Source organism: Xiphophorus hellerii, chromosome 13, assembly GCF_003331165.1.
Source record: "Xiphophorus hellerii strain 12219 chromosome 13, Xiphophorus_hellerii-4.1, whole genome shotgun sequence".
NCBI classification, from domain to species: domain Eukaryota; kingdom Metazoa; phylum Chordata; class Actinopteri; order Cyprinodontiformes; family Poeciliidae; genus Xiphophorus; species Xiphophorus hellerii.
Window position 1 is genome coordinate 11,926,069 of NC_045684.1, and position 16,554 is coordinate 11,942,622.

Below are 16,554 nucleotides of genomic sequence, written 5' to 3' on the forward strand. Positions count from 1 at the left end.
CTCTGAAACTTTTAACGCCGACGCCGCTCACCGGCCCATGCCTCATTGAGACAAACCTCTAACCATCGGTGGGATAAACAAACTACAACCCCCACAATCAAGACGCTGACGTGCTCCGTCTCCTGACAACACAGACAAACATAAACAAGCCACCATATTCATCAGAAAGTCACAAAGGTTTCTGTCAAATGTAAAATTTTATCAAGTGCATTTGCACACATCAAATACTGTATCCATGTATGTGCAGAAGGAGGAATCACTCTGAATGCGGATGGCAGTCACACACCTTCATGCACATGTGCTTCCGCACACACATCACATCTTTTCCTCCTGACTTGCTTAATGGACAAACTGCAGGAGACTGATACTTTCGGGTGGCTTACAGACCCGGAGGGAATCGCACTGAGAAGATTTCCATTCCAGCTCCCCATCTTAGCTGCTGCTGCTCCCTGGTGGCCGCCGAACAAACTGCAGCTCGGCACACAGGACCTCGTGAATCCCATCCTGTCACGTTTATATTCACAATCTGACATTGCATAAAGTGAGACATTTCAAAAATATTAAAGCTTTGGCTCTATGTAATTTGTTCAGGAGCTGAGAATGTCAACACCACCTCTTCACAACCACCCAGCTCTGTCAGTTTGCCACTAAAATACAAAAAAAAAAAAATCACTTGGAATGAGGATAAATATCCATATGTTGAGATTAATGGCCGAGCGCCAACAGAAGTCACTCTCTGCTGAATTAGGCTGGAGGACGAGGTGAAAGATGGAGATTAGTTTGAGGTTCCTGCCAGCAGTTCACTTAGCGTTTCATTATGTCGGATCAAAACAAACAAACAAAAAAAAAACTATTTTACTTGGTCTTATATTAATCTATATTTTCTTAACAGAGGCATGATTGTTAACATACAAATAATTACGAACACATCCATTTTCATTGTTACATTTGTGCTGGCCATATTTTCCGACAATGTCAGGACCTCAAAAACAGAAAAAAAAAAAAAAAAAAAAAATCTGTTAATGTCCAGCACCAGTGTAAGTGTAGAGCAGGATTTTGCTTATGTTTATCACTGACTTTAAGAAGTAGAACCCATTGTCTGCTGTACCTCTCCTCTTCTTTTTTCTTTTTTCCCTGCATCTCGGCTCGGTTGCCATTCGAGACCCAGCAGCAGAACATCTGGACCCAATAGTCATCCCAGAACCTAGCTCTTTCACAGAGGCGCTCTCTCCGCTGCGAGAGTGTTCGACCTGAACGCCGCTTACACACCTCGAGCCGTCCAGTGGTGAGACTTTTCTAGTGTTGAGCCAAACATCACAGGGTAGATGCATGGAGGAAAAACAACAGACACACGTTGGAGATCTAGTAAATGACACAAAAGCTGGTTGATGCTGATTCTCCTTCGCTTCTCTTCTCACTCTGCCCATCCTTGGATTTATTTTGGTAGTGACTTTTTTTTCCCCGCCGCCTCAGACTCTCACTTCTTCTGTTTGTCAATGGTCGCTCTCTGTAGGTGGCTGTGATGATGCGAGTGGATCAGTTCTAGTTTGAGTGAAGAATACCCTTTTCTTTTTTTTTTTTAGGACGTTGCAATTTCCCCCCCTAGGGGGCGCCATCCCTTCTGTTGCGTCTCCAGAGGAGGCAGGTACTCTGGAAGGCAACAAGTCTGAGTGACCGTCTTATTTTGAAAGTCATGCTGCAAGAACACAAATAGGGCTCAAACGATTGATCGGGTTAATCATGATTAATCGTCAACTAATTCAGTAATCGATTAATGGTTAACTGGTGTATGCGGACTTGCAAAAAGACCATCTTCTGAAAGAACAAACTCAAAGCAGTAATTAAAACTATATAAAAAAGATATACATTTTGCATTTAAGATGAGAAAAAAACAACAAAAAACATTTGTTAGTAAATATGATCTACCCAGAACTCCTCAAGTGGCATAGTTTTAGCATAAAACTTTTGCTATCCAGTTATTAATCGGTTAATCCATGAAATAATCAACTAATCAGTCCTGCACTGAATTGATATTAATTCGAGCAGAAAGCATTTAGCTTATCATATGATGATGATAGAAGTATTTTTTAGCTGCGGATGCTACAAATGATCAAATGTTCACTAAAGGAATGCCTTTATTGCATTTTAAGCAATAAAATATTTTTCTTATTGAATTATTTGTTTATTTGCATCTTTCAATGCATTTCTGACATTGTACTGTTTATACAGTAGACTTTATGCACAAGCAGTAAACACGAGAGAAAGCAGATCATGCAAGAGTTACTCAGCTGTCACATAAAACCCCAATAAAACTCACTGGAGTCTGTGGCGAAAGCATAAAGAAGCTTTTGCAAGGTACTCTAAAGGGTATAAATGTGAAAGTGCACATTCTAAGAAAGATTCATTTGCCAAATTCCAATCAGTACAATTTCATTTTCAATAGATAAAGAATTACTGGTTGTAATTCTCCCCCTTCCCCTGACATTTTAGGTTTGATTTGATACAATGTTGCATAATTCATGTTCCTAGATGGCTGCCATCGATCAAAGTGGCTCTCAGACTGCATATTCTTGTGCGATAACAATCTAACCTCTTGAACTGCAGTAGTGCTTTTAACAAACAAAACACTGTAATCTAATGAACTTTACTTTGAGAACTGCTCACCATTGTTGCTGCAGTTTTTGTTGTCTTTATCAGATTCCTCTTCCTCCACCTGAAAGAGACAAAAACAACACACACACACGGGAATCAAAAGCTGACATTTTAAACACAAATCCAAAGGAAAACATGCAAGACTGCAGAGAAGAATGTAAGAACATGCTAAGTTTAGACATACAAAGCTGGCACGAGGTCGCATATTTCCCAACAGAGGAAAGGAGGAGTCCCTTACCTGCTTCCTCCACTTCAGCTCACAAAAGACACGCTCGAAGCATTCATGCATGTAGTTGAACTGAGAGAAGAGAAAACAAGGGAAGCCCGTTAATGACACTTTCCATTTGCTTATTAGTACATACGAGGCAAAAGGTGTTATTACATTGTACATTAAAGATAATCGCCACTTTACCAACAAACATGTATTTTAGAAAAATACATAATTCTGCACTTTTTAGCGATTGCTGTAACTGCAGTTATGCATTTGTTGTGCATTTTTTTATTAAGTTCTCTTTCTAGATATTAAGAAATGAAAATTCATATCGGAAAACACTTTATTTCTTTATTATGTTTGGGGTCTCGAAACAGATGCCCAATAATATAAGGTAAAAATAAAAAAAAGGCAATTTTGATGCTACTGATTTGCAATTGAATATCGAGGTGAAAATATTGATGGTAATTAACCAATATTTCCCTCTGCTCTTGTTTCTCTTTCATTATTACAAATCTTGGTGCATTAAGGACAGTGAAATCTCAATCATATTATTGCCGTAAAATTGCTTTTTTTTTTACCATAAGATAAATGTCAAACCTGATATTTATCCATCCATCACCTCTGACAGTGAGTATCTCGAGATTTATCACATTTCTAGTAAACAAATACATGACAAAACCAGAGAAGATGTAAAACCAAAACGTACATATGGAGTAAAAATCTTAACCCAGCGCGGTTTCTTCTCTCCTCTGGCGTACTCGAAGCAGAAAGCCATGCCTTCCTCGTCAGTGTCCCAGCGCTGCATCTCTGCCCACTCAAAAGCTATTACCTGGTTCTGAGAAAGACACAGAAGGACTCAAATGAAAAATAAACATTCACCTGAACGTTGGAGAGAATATCTTCATTGAAAATCCAGGTTTGAATAAGTTGAAGCCAAACTCCGACACAAATGGAAAAAGCACTAAATTTAAAAGTAAGGATATGAACTTTGCTGTTCTGCATTCAAACTAGCATGGTCACCTCCAGCGTGCCGTCCTCGGTGCACGCGTGCAGCTTGAAGTGATGGATGCTGATGGCGGTGATGACATGGCCCTTCCGCCTGGAGTCACAGGAGCAGTGGGGGAAGACCACCTCATTATAGCCCTCGCATGTCCGCAGCAGGCTCAGGTACTAACAAGCATCACAGCAAACAGCAGTCAATATTATTCTAAGCAATTTAACCAGCTTAATTCAATGTGATAAAAAAACCCCCCAAAGGTTAAACAGAAATAAGAGGAAGTCAGAATTTAGGCTACAAAAACACTACACACAACATTAAAATGTGCATAAAAACAACGTATCTGAGTGTGAATATGAGGGGAACATCTATAGTAGTTGTATGTTTTTAGACTTTTACAGATAGAAAAATATATAATTTCTTTCTAGTTCCACCTCTTTGGTTTATCACATAAACTCCTGACAAAACACACAGGAACTTGTGACTGTAAAAGGGAAGTGTGAAGGTCAGTACTTTTCACAAGGCACTGTAGTTTGATTTGACACAAATACCGACTTTAGCACTTCAAAAAACTAAAGTTTCCAGTGGAAATATCTTAGTACATTTAAAATAAGACAAAACTACTGAAAAGTAACTTTTCAGACATTTCCAGAACCAGACATTTTAACTTACAGTACAGACCAAAAGTTTGGACACACCTTTCTAATTCAATGGGTTTTCTTTATTTTCATGACTATTTAAAAGGCAAGAAATCCCACTTATTAACCTGACAGGGCACACCTATGAAGTGAAAACCATTTCAGGTGACGACCTCTTGAAGCTCATCAAGAAAATGCAGAGTGTGTGCAAAGCAGTAATCACAGCAAAAGGTTGCTACTTTGAAGAAACTAGAATATAAGGGGTATTTTCAGTTGTTTTACACTTTTTTGTTTAGTGCATATTTCCACATGTGTTATTCATAGTTTTGATGCCTTCAGTGTGAATCTACAATGTCAATAGTCATGAAAATAAAGGAAACTCATTGAATTAAAAGGTGTGTCCAAACTTTTGGTCTGTACTGTATATTATGGAAAAAATGTCTTGCTCCAATGGCAGATTATTTCACATATAACTAGTATTTTTTAATCAATAATAAGGATTTATTGGCTTAAACAACCTCATATATGTTGCTGAAAAGTTACTTGTAAGTTAGGTTTGTCTTGTTTCATGTGCACCAAGATATTTGCATTAGAAACTAGACCAAACGTACTTAGAAACTGGACCAAAACTAGACTAAAAAACTAGACTAAAATATTTTGTTTGTTTGCAGTGAGTTAATGGTTCACACAAATCTATGTGAGCTTAGTGGTTTTAAGTCTGAGTGAACCATTGAGGGTTGCTTTCTAAACTGTGAAAAGACTTCTGACTCTTTCTGTCCGTGCTGGGAGTGATTTGCCGAGAAGTCCCCCCCAGTAAACAAAGAGTGGCTTGTGGTACTGACTGTGGCCATCTTGCGCTGCTCTGCCAGTTTCTGCAGCTGGTAGGATTTGTCCTCTGTTTTTATGAATCCCTTCTTCACATCGTCCAGTGCCTAAACGGACAGAGAGCGCCGATGAAGGGGTGAGAGGGAAGAGTGGCAGAAAGAGATGGAGGGCAAATTATTACATGTTCAAGAGGCAAAAACACTCAGTGTGACTGTCCAGTAGCATTTTTTCTCTTTGCTGTTCTTTATATTATCTTGCAGTCTAAACATGGGTCAATTTGATAATGAGAAAATAAAAGTAGCAAGGTTTCTTATGATTAGATTATCACAAGCATTTAGAATAAAGATACATAATACTGTATGATCAAAAATGTGGATAATTGTTTGCATTTTATGAAAACACAAAGTTCAGTTTCTCATATCATTGTATTGGAACAAATCCTGCTGAAAAATGAATTAACATCTCCATTCAACTTGCCAGTGTAAAGAAGTATGAAGTGCTCTTAAAGTTTCCTGTTAGATGGCTCCAGACTTGATAAAACCCAGTGAACCAACACCAGCAGCTGACATGGCTCTCCAAATCCTCACTGACTTCACATGTGGAAACCGGCGTTCCTTCAGATTCTTGATTTCAAAATGAAATGCAAACTTCCTTTTCATCTGAAGAGACACTTTGGGACCACTGAGGAGTTATGCCTGTTGCTTGCATTTCTTTTTCTCTCACATTTCTTCCATCCAATAAACTTTCATGCCTGGAATACAGCATTCCACCAACAGCATCTTCTGTGGGAAACTTTCTGAGGGACAGCTGTGAAATTATCACAGCTGTGCATGATGATTTAGGTCACAATGTCACTTTTTTGTATTAAAAAAGATTTTAATTTTATTGGTTTTATGTGATTTTCAAATTCTACAAGAAATTGCTAATTCACTACAATAAAATCGTAATAGCTTTTTTTTTGCACAGGCATAACAAGCAATTATTAGCTGTTGAGTTTGATGGTGTCCTTTTTGTTTCTGGCTGGAAATATTTCCTAACTGCTAAATTTAGTTTAAGAGAGGGATAAACGTATAAAGTCTCTGGTGTTATTATAATTTTTAAAAAAAAGTCTTGAATCAATAGAAATTTTATGACAAAACATTTTTAAACAGACATCTTAAAACTTCTGAATGCTTTAATACCAGGAAAGAGGCCAACCTTATAATAAAGTTTAATAATTGAACAAAACCCCACATCAGCACATGATTACCAAAGCTCTGCTCACAACTTTATCCAAAGTGACTGCATGAGCTGAAAAGGTTTGTTTTGGTGGCTTACTGCTAACCTTTAATGGGTCACTGCTGAACGGCACAGGCCTCAGGTAATGAACGACCTTACCACTCAGCACACAGCTGTGCGCCGGTTCTAACAGGCTTGTTGCTAATATGCAATGCAAACTCATGGTGTGTGTTTCAGGCTGCTGTTTGCATTTAGACAAAAACCAATGCATGTATGATTTCATATATAATTTGCCTTGTTATATTTCCTGTTACTTTAACCGTAGGTGACAAGCTGTAAGCAAATGTGGCCTGACTTGAGTAGCCAGTGGTAAAATAGTAAGCTAATTCTGGTCACAGAACTATATCCACTTAAACTAAAAAAAAGGTTTTAGAGCTGTTAACACACCTGGTGGAAGCAGTAGTGTAGTGCCAGCGGGTTGTCTCTGAGCAGCTCTTCTTCTTGGACACTGAACAGCCATTTGCGGAGCGCTAAGCACGTCCCAGGAACGGCGGATGTGTAGTTCTGCACATAAAGCTTGTGGGGGAACTCGTTCGGAGCGAGTTTCCTCACTGCAACCAAACCAGGAAGAAGGGAAAAGAATCAGGGCCGTGGTGTACTTAAACAAAAATAAATCACAGCAGAATTACCACAACACTTGCCCTCAGGTAAAACCTCCACATTTAGAAGTCTGGCACTCGTGTAATAAACTGACTCACACTCTCACTAAAACCAGGAAAATGGAGCACATCACCCCAGCTTTATTCTGGCTCCCTGTAGCTCAGAGAACAGACTTTAAAATACTTCTGTTAGTTTAGAAATCACCGAATGGCTTAGCATCACAACACATTAAAAATCTGTTGTTGCATCTACTCTGCATCGCCAGAACCAAACATAAAGAAGCAGAATTCACTTTTTATGCTCCTCTAATCTAGAATGAACTTCTAGAAAACTACAAAACAGCTGAAACACTAAATTCATTTAAATCAATCCTAAAATCTCTTCTTTTTAGAGTTGTCTTTGATTAATAACTGGAACATTGATCAGTAGATTTGATGTATATTTGCCTGATGACATTTGACAAAATATAACATTTAAATATTGCTTCATAATGTTACTTTATTACATTTTTATGATGTAAAGAACTTTGAACTGCCCTGCTGCTGAAATGTGCTACACAAATAAACATGACATAACTTTGAGAAAGCTTTACAACAAATACAAATTTCTCACCAAAAGAATGGTTGATGACTTCAAAAAGAGCAAAGTAGCTTGCCATAATACTGTCCATTCCAACCTTCAGCACTAATGCCTAAAAAAAAAAAAAAAAAAGAAAAAAGAGTAAAATGAACCCAGTTATTTCTGAGCAGACAGTTTCCAACGCGTCATTTGCTTGAAGCATGAACTGCCTTTCCTGGTGTATCAGTAGAACAGCAGGCCGGTCTCTGAGCAGCTGCTCTTACCTGGTACACCTGGTCCGTTGTGCTGTTTTTACGAATCCGCACAGAGATGGTGGTTTTGTCAGGCAGCGCTATCCGCAGCTCTACGTCTGTGACTCCGTTGTAGTTCTGCACGCAGAAACACAAACAGTGTTGAGTGCAGAGCTGCATTTATTGCAGCTAAAGTTTGTGTGTTACCATACAGCAATATCATGCCTGTGTTTTGTCTCTTTAGTTTAGTGGCTAAAGGGTTGCTACTCATATTTAGCTTTTTAAACCAAAATTGTAAGATTTTCGCAACAGTTTTGGTAACACTCTGGATATTTTAGTACAGATTATTTACATTGAAAGTGCTCTAAAACAGATTTATTATCTACAGTACATGTTCCACAAATTCTGGAATAAGTCAGGACTGAAGGTATCTCATCATATAGCCAGTGTTTTGTTTATTAGGAGTTAAGGAATCCAAGCAGCGTAGTAGATATTCTATACTCCATCTAACTAAAGGATTCCTATTAGATATCATCATTATGTTGCAAATTTGTCCAATGCATTTCTCAAAAATATTATGGAACAGACTCCAAGTCAATAAAATTTAAGTACATTTCTTTCCATTTGTTTCACTGTCAGGGTAAAAATATATAAAAAAAGGGGAAGGAGGTAAAATAAAAAAGTGAAAATAAATCCTCTAATATAGACAGAAGATAGACTACAGATCATTTAAAAATAATGATAGTAAATACACTGCCTGGCCAAAACAAAAGTCGCCACCAAAAAATGGTCACACTCTCTAATATTTTGTTGGACCGCCTTTAGCTTTGATTACAGCCCGCATTCGCTGTGGCATTGTTTCAATAAGCTTCTGCAGTGTCACAAGATTTATTTCCATCCAGTGTTGCATTAATCTTTCACCAAGATCTTGTATTGATGATGGGAGAGTCTGACCTCTGCGCAAAGCCTTCTCCAGCACATCCCAAAGATTCTCAATGGGGTTAAGGTCTGGACTCTGTGGTGGCCAATCCATGTGTGAAAAAGATGTCTCATGCTCCCTGAACCACTCTTTCACAATGTGAGCCCGATGAATCCTGGCATTGTCATCTTGGAATATGCCCGTTCCATTTGGGAAGACAAAATCCATTGATGGAATAACCTGGTCATTCAGTATATTCAGGTAGTCAGCTGACCTCATTCTTTGGGCACACAATGTTGCTGAACCTAGACCTGACCAACTGCAGCAACCCCAGATCATAGCACTGCCCCCACAGGCTTGTACAGTAGGCACTAGGCATGATGGGTGCATCACTTCACCTGCCTCTCTTCTTACCCTGATGCACCCATCACTCTGGAACAGGGTAAATCTGGACTCATCAGACCACATGACCCTCTTCCATTCCTCCAGAGTCCAATCTTTATGCTCCCTAGCAAACTGAAGCCTTTTTTTTCTGGTTAGCCTTACTGATTAGAGGTTTTCTTACGGCTACACAGCTGTTCAATCCCAACCCCTTGAGTTCCCTTCGCATTGTGCGTGTGGAAATGCTTTTGCCTTCACAATTAAACATACTCCTGAGTTCTGCTGTTGTTTTTCTTCGATTTGATTTGACCAAACGTTTAAGTAATCGCCGATCACGATCATTCAGGATTTTTTTCCGACCACATTTCTTCCTGGAAGACGATGGTTCCCCACCATCCTTCCAGTTTTTAATGATGCGTTGGACAGTTCTTAACCCAATTCTAGTAGTTTCTGCAATCTCCTTAGATGTTTTCTCTGCTTGATGCATGCCAATGATTTGATCCTTCTTAAACAGACTAACGTCTTTTCCACGACCACAGGATGTGTCTTTTGCCATGGTTGTTTAAGAAATGAGGAGTTACTCATTGCATCAGCTGGGGTTAAATAACTTGTTGCCAGCTGAAAGATAATCGCCTATGCAGTACTTATCCAATAGGAGGCTTGTACCTATTTGCTTAGTTAAATCCAGGTGGCGACTTTTTTTTTGGCCAGGCAGTGTATGATGCATACCTCATCTGATTCAGAGAGAAACTCCTGCATGATGTCACTCTCCCCTATCACCCGCACAGAACACACTGGAGAGAAAATGATCAGAGAAAAGCAAATAACTCTAAAGCAGTTAAATATTAAAAATGCATGGTGTTTTAAATCTCCACAAGCAGTATTTTTCATCAAAATTACATAAGATCCACACATTAACTGCAGTCTTAGATCGACTTGATCAAGAGACTGAAAAGCCAATGAAAACAAATCAAATATTTTGCTGGCTTCGTGCGTTTCTACCTCGCTCCAGGTACTCCTCCAGGCCTCTGCGCCGAGCATCCAGCTGCTGTTCGGACAGGGAGAAGGGCCATTTCCCAGGAAGCTTTGGGAAGTTGAAGTTTGAGAATTCCCTCTTCAGGTTTTGGTGCAGGATGGCAAACTCTCTATAGCGCTTCGAGCACAGCTGTCTGCCTGACATGTACACGTTGTACACCTGACATTGAAAGACGTGCAAACTGGCATTAGGGAAAACATTCAGCAGGTATCTGTTTCCTGAAGTAATTGTTCTTTTTTTTTGTACATTTTAAGAGCTGTAATGATTATTAATTGTGATTAATCGATTATTGAAATAATCAGCTAATATACAGACTCAAAAAAGAAAAAAAAAGAAAGAAAAAAACATATTCAGAGCAGTAATACAGCCAAAACTGTACAAAATATAAAAACATTTTGCTTTTAAGATAAAACACTTTTGCCAAAACTCCTCAGGTGGCATTTTTTTATATTCATCCGGTTCAAATTCATTAAAGAAATGCTACGTTATTGCATTTTAGGCAAAAAATTTGAATTATTTGTATATTTTTATCTTTTGATGCATTTCTAATATTGCATGGAAAATGCTAAAGTGCTTTAATGAAAAATCTGTAGAATAATCGATAGATTAATTGATTGCTAAAATAATTTAGGTGTAGCGTTATATGTTTTATGCAACACAAGTGAGAAAATGGGTCATATCTACTCACCACAAACCTCTCCGAGTGCTGCTCCACATGTTTGTACATGGGGATTGAAATGGGCACCGCCTGCTTGTCACTGTAGTCGTAGTTCGGCTGGACATCCTCCCCTCCTTCTAATCCATCAGCTTCCTGGGGTGGAACGGACAGAACGGCCAGAACCAGCTCCTTCTCCGCTGCACGGATCAGGTCCACCACTTGCTTATGGGTCGCTCCTTCCACGTTCACCCCATTCCTGGAGGAAGAAAAAAAAAAATCAAGACAAGTGAAAATCAGAGGAGAAAACTCCCATTTCTGCCGTTATGCATTGACCTGGTGACAGCTGTCTTTTCTCATGCATTTAAGAGAAATCATGAGTTTATTTCATGTGACCCGAAGCCAGAACGCAGAAGAAAAATGCAACAAAATAAGATCACATGCTACACCAGAAAATCTCTGTATTACTGGTGAAACCCTGCATCCATGAATATATTGATGATCCCACTCAAGCCTATTTTTGGCAGGGGAAAAAAACAACACTTTTAATAAATATGCATGGACCCAATGCGAATATGCTTCCTGGATTACATGGCTACAGTGTGGTGTAATAACAGCACATTGTCCTTCACTGATTAACACAGAGATGGGAGTAAACCAGGTCAGCTCCATTGTTTTCTTTTCCTTTTGCCTCCCTCTTCTTGCCTTTGATGAGACCAGATGGTGACGGCATCAGGTGTCTCTCTTACCCGTCCACTGAGAACCAGCAGGTCCCATGCAGGGCGGGAATAAAAAAAAAAAAAAAAAAAAAAAAACAAAGGCATGTGCACAAATCATAACAGTTTCTGTTTATAAATATATATAACCGTGTAGAACAGATATTCTAAGAATATCAATGGGTGGGAAAACACAGTCATATTAACTTATTAAGTAATGGTTGACCAATGAAATGGTCAACCATTAACCACAACTGATAACCAACCACTGCTGGTCATTTATTATAATGACGTAGGGTTTTGTTCAGCATCTGACAGATTAACACAAACCTGGTCTCTTACTACAGCACCTAAAATAACAGACTGTATTAAATTAATTGTCTAATTTCTGAGTCATATTAGGTCAAATTATAAGTATACAGGCAGAAAACTACAATAAATTTGTAATATTTCTTCTATTGCGATGATTTTTATAAGGAGATATGGCTGCTGGATTATAGAAAAAAAGTAAATTCATTTGGAAACACCTAATATGACTACCCATTAAGTTTCAAAACATTCTGCTAAAGACAATAATTGTTTTTTTTTGTAAATTACATTATCATTTTAGCTGAAGTTGAAACACAACCTCCATTTGTGTAAAGACGTACATGTAACCTGCAAGAACCCGATTCTTTGAGTAATAAGGATTTATGAACTCATGACTAAATCAGTCTATGGACTGATTTACACATTGATGAATAAATAAACAAACAAATAAATAAATAAAATTATACAAGCTGTATTGACTAAACTGATAAACATAGAGGGCCAGGAAATAAAGCCTGAAATGAAAATAAAGTGCTTTATTTTTGGAGCAATGTTTGTTCCTATGAAACTATAATTAGATGCAATAACAGGGTTAAGGCCAAAACCCCTGATGAATTATTCATGCCGTTTGTCCACACACGCTCATCTTAGCAGTTAAAACCGGAACATTTTCGGTCCATGTAAACCCTTTCTTGTACTGCATTGTTATACTTGTTTGAATCATTTTTCAATTCAAGAAAATATATAAATAAAAACAGCAATAACTGAACAAGTAATTATCCTAAGTGGTCAGAGATTAATAAAAAATGTATACAGTCAGTCACTGCTGACTACTAAGATCTTTAAATAGCATGCAGACACATAATGGCTATAACAAAAGCAGCAGGAAAGCAAGGTCACTGTCAAGCAGAAGAAATTGCATAATGCTTCCTAAAGTTTGTTTTTTTTTCCTTGTTTGTTAACAGTGATGACATTGTCATACCTAATCAGATGATCCTTGTCTCATTTTCAAAATGGTCAAACCAGTTTAAATGTCACATGATAAGTATTGGTCCTGTCATGTGACCTGAGACATTCAGAGATTAAAAGGACAGAAAAGCTGAGTGGTTGTGTTGAGAAAAACACATTATGGTGTCTCAGCAAGTTGAAGCAGGTCGGGGTTCCTTGTTTTCTGTTTCTGTTCTTCCTTTTGTCCCTGTTTAGTGGAATAAGGTTCATTACAGCATGAGCAACTTTTCTCTGTTCCTGTTGCTGATTTTAAAGCTAACATGGGGCAACTAGGGAAATTAAAAAGCTGCTTATTGGCAAGATATGAAAACTTCACACATTCCAAGGGTCAAGGGTTACAGCCCTGTGGGAGTACTTTAGAATTTGACAACATTATGAGTCTTCTTGTCAACAAATAAGCATGGATTACTGACTAGTATAGTTTCAAAACCACTACAATTTTAAAGTTATTCCCAATTTTACGGAGATTTTACTAAAATCCCAGAGAAAGTGCAGAGTGACCGAGTTTTATACGTCTGTCGTTCAGCAGGTCAAAAGAAGCCCGATACACTTTTACCACACAATAAACACATACTCAGCTGTTTGAGATCATTTCCAACTGCGAAAAACTTTGAAAGTCATTTACGGAAACTGAAGGAGCTCCATCAATTATGTTTTGGTGCAGTTAGCAAGCTAAAAGCAACATAAGGTGCTGCTAAGGTGCAAGTTGCACTTTCAACATATGCAAAGGAAAACCAATAGTTCAGCTTGTTATGGAGATGCTGTATGTTTATAGAAAGAAAAATATAGCTAGATTTGCTTAAAGTCAGGTGTAATAATCACAAAATAATTTGAGAAAGAGTTTATGTCTTATCGAAAACAAAAAAACAATTTTATTTCAACTGTGAAAATAAGTTTTACTGCCTTAGTAGCAGTAGGACATACTTTCTTGATTTACATAAAAGCAATTAGATAAGAATTTTATTAGCATTTTTTATGGTTTTGAATAGGGCTGGATAACATGGCTGAAATTTCCCCATCAATCAATATCAATAATTATTGATTAGTTTGTTGTTTTAAAGATTTGAAGTACTGCCAAACTGGTGGTGTGACATTTGCTCTAATCAACAGTTATCACTCCACTCCGTTGTTTATTTTTACGCAGCTATGAGGCACGGTGGCAAAACCTGAAACCGCTGATGCACATGTTGCTCAATTGGTTGTTGCTAGGTAACCAACGAGCGAGTGAGTTAGTTAGTTGATGCCACCCACCTTGCATAGCTTGTTGTGAGAGGTTCAGCAGCTAAATCCATTCCTCTGCCTACATCTCCCAGAATTCTGTGTGGTTTAATTAATCAAAATGGTGTAAATAACATTGCATCCAGCCCTAAGATTCGTATCTTTTATTTTTCTATGTAATACTTTATGGTGCAAATCATTGTTTGCATTTTTATTCTTCTATATTCAAAAGAATGGTAAGGTTCATTGTAAAAAATCAAATAATTGTCAGTTACTTTTTTGACAAAACCTTGTTTAGAATGACTGAAATAGAGCTGCATGTTGACAGACTGGTTAGAACTGTTGCCTGTTGCCAAGGTCCTGGATTTAAATGCCAACCTGGCGTCTTTTTGCACAGAATTTGCATGTTCTCCCTGTGCATGACTGAGTTCTCTCCGGGTACTCTGGTTTCCTCCCAAAGTGCAAAAATATGACTGTTAGGGTTAATTGAATACACTTAAATCACTCTTAGATTTGAGTGTGTGTCCCTGTTTCCTTATGATGGACTAGCGACCTGTCCAGGGTGTACCCTGCCTGTGCCCCAATGACTGCTGGAGACAGACACCAACTAAACATGACGTTACAAGGATAGATCGCCAGTTCATTACATGGCAACCAGAGACAATATTTTAAGTCATCAAAAGAAATAAGAATGATCCAGCTTTTGATATAAAAGGTATGGTTAGGTTCAAAATGGTTTATTCCCCAGGATTTATATTTATATTTTAGTTGAACATATCAGGAGGACTTCCAACCTGAAAGACCAGGACCTCATTGCAAAAGATGAATAGTGAAAAATATGCAGGATGCTTGGCAGCAAATGATAAGAAACGTTTGATTACTGTACTGCTAAGGTATTTTACATTAAAAGATAAATCAAAACAAAAACAAACTCATTTATTTAAACCGCTTGAGTGATTTATTATCTATCGGCATCTGCTCTCAGAAATAAACTTCTAGATTAAGCTAGAATAACTTTTTGGGATTTTAACCCTAATCCCAAACAGTGAAATCTGAAAGTAACATCATCTGTCTGAAGATGTAAACAACACTGATGTTGAAGGCTTCCCCTAAAGCCAGCTAGCTCCAAACCACGATGTTGAGGAACAACACTACCATCCAAACACAAATCCTTCTATCATGCAAGTCAATACTGAGTCAACATGGTTGTTGTTTTAATTAAACCCTTTCTAAGGCGCTGCAACATTCATTGTACAAGCGGTTTAGCTAAAAACAGAAGCTACCAGGATTGCTAGTTAGCGCCAGCTAATCAACATGCACAGCCTGTTGTCCAACTTATGTAAGCTGGTTAGCTTTCTGTTTAACTCCCTAGCTAGGTCATTTGAGCTCCTTCACAAAATGCTTAACTCAAATGCCAATGTTATATATATATTTCACCGGTTTTGTTACATGGCTACAAGTATAAACGAACACTAATGTCACACATACTTCAAATTGCATCCAAATGGGCTAAAGCTGAGGAGCTAGCCTCAGTGGCTTTAACTGGAAGGCTTGACGCTGACTTACACTTCAAGGATCCTGTCACCCTTCGCTATCCCCGCTCGGTCTGCTGCACCTCCGGGCAGAACAGCGCTGACGTGCTGAAGAGGAGCGTACAGTTCCCCGTTGATGCTCCGAAGCTGCCCTCCTTCGCTGACCTGACCGCGAACATTGAAACCGTAGCCAGACTCCGACTTGACGATCCGCACTATCCGAGGACCAGACGTTACCGTTGCCGCGTTCTGGCCCGCGGACGAACCGACGACTGGACCGTTGTAGCGGGACGCCGTGGGGTGAGCCGGCCGAATTTCATCGTCTCCGACATCCGCCATCTTCTTCTTTTGCGGGCTCTTAAATCCCCCTCCCCTCTTTTTGCAGTCGGTGATTTCCAGCAAAATTCAAAACAACACTTGAGCTCTGTCCCTTCAGTTACGTTAGCTCCAAACAGACCGACTCTGTTGGCGAGGACACGCCCCTCGGTGACGTCACGAGTCACAGCAACAACACGTGACCAAACGGAAGCGTCGGTATGTTGCGTCCTTCTCTCCTGCTCTAGCAGGAGGATTTGAGATGTTGTAAAGAAAATGTGCCATAAAGCTGCATTTAAAACAGCTTTAATGTTAAATCAAAGCAACAATTCTTACACACAAGTCATTGAGCTAACGTCACAAAATAATAACGTACAGGCCACACGATTATGGAGGGCCAAAAGTGCCCAAAGATAAACGAGTCATTAAAAAAATATTTTTTTTAAAAAATA

At 38.6% G+C, this 16,554-nt stretch overlaps 1 protein-coding gene across 1 annotated transcript; it reads right to left on the bottom strand.

The window, feature by feature from the left end:
* Window positions 1-178: 178 nt before the first annotated feature.
* Window positions 179-16,276, bottom strand: snx27a (sorting nexin 27a). The gene is made up of 13 exons (XM_032580661.1): window positions 15,822-16,276; window positions 11,038-11,263; window positions 10,316-10,508; window positions 10,043-10,107; window positions 8,047-8,151; window positions 7,817-7,895; window positions 6,992-7,155; window positions 5,344-5,433; window positions 3,887-4,036; window positions 3,573-3,701; window positions 2,891-2,950; window positions 2,665-2,713; window positions 179-1,650 (listed from the first exon to the last, which is right to left on the bottom strand). Exons 1-13 carry the CDS (start codon window positions 16,124-16,126, stop codon window positions 1,580-1,582), a joined length of 1,686 nt encoding a protein of 561 aa, XP_032436552.1. The 5' UTR covers window positions 16,127-16,276; the 3' UTR covers window positions 179-1,579.
* Between the last annotated feature and the right edge of the window lie 278 nt (window positions 16,277-16,554).

What these genes read in the sequence shown, in the direction of transcription:
- snx27a (XM_032580661.1), bottom strand. Translation starts at nt 16,126, where the DNA reads ATGGCGGATGTCGGAGACGATGAAATTCGGCCGGCTCACCCCACGGCG. An exon ending in GGAGGAGTACCTGGAGCGAG is followed by an intron (nt 10,108 to 10,315) that starts GTAGAAACGCAC and finishes TTTTCTCTCCAG; the next exon opens with TGTGTTCTGTGCGGGTGATA. An exon ending in AGCAGCGCAAGATGGCCACA is followed by an intron (nt 4,037 to 5,343) that starts GTCAGTACCACA and finishes GATGCTTGTTAG; the next exon opens with TACCTGAGCCTGCTGCGGAC.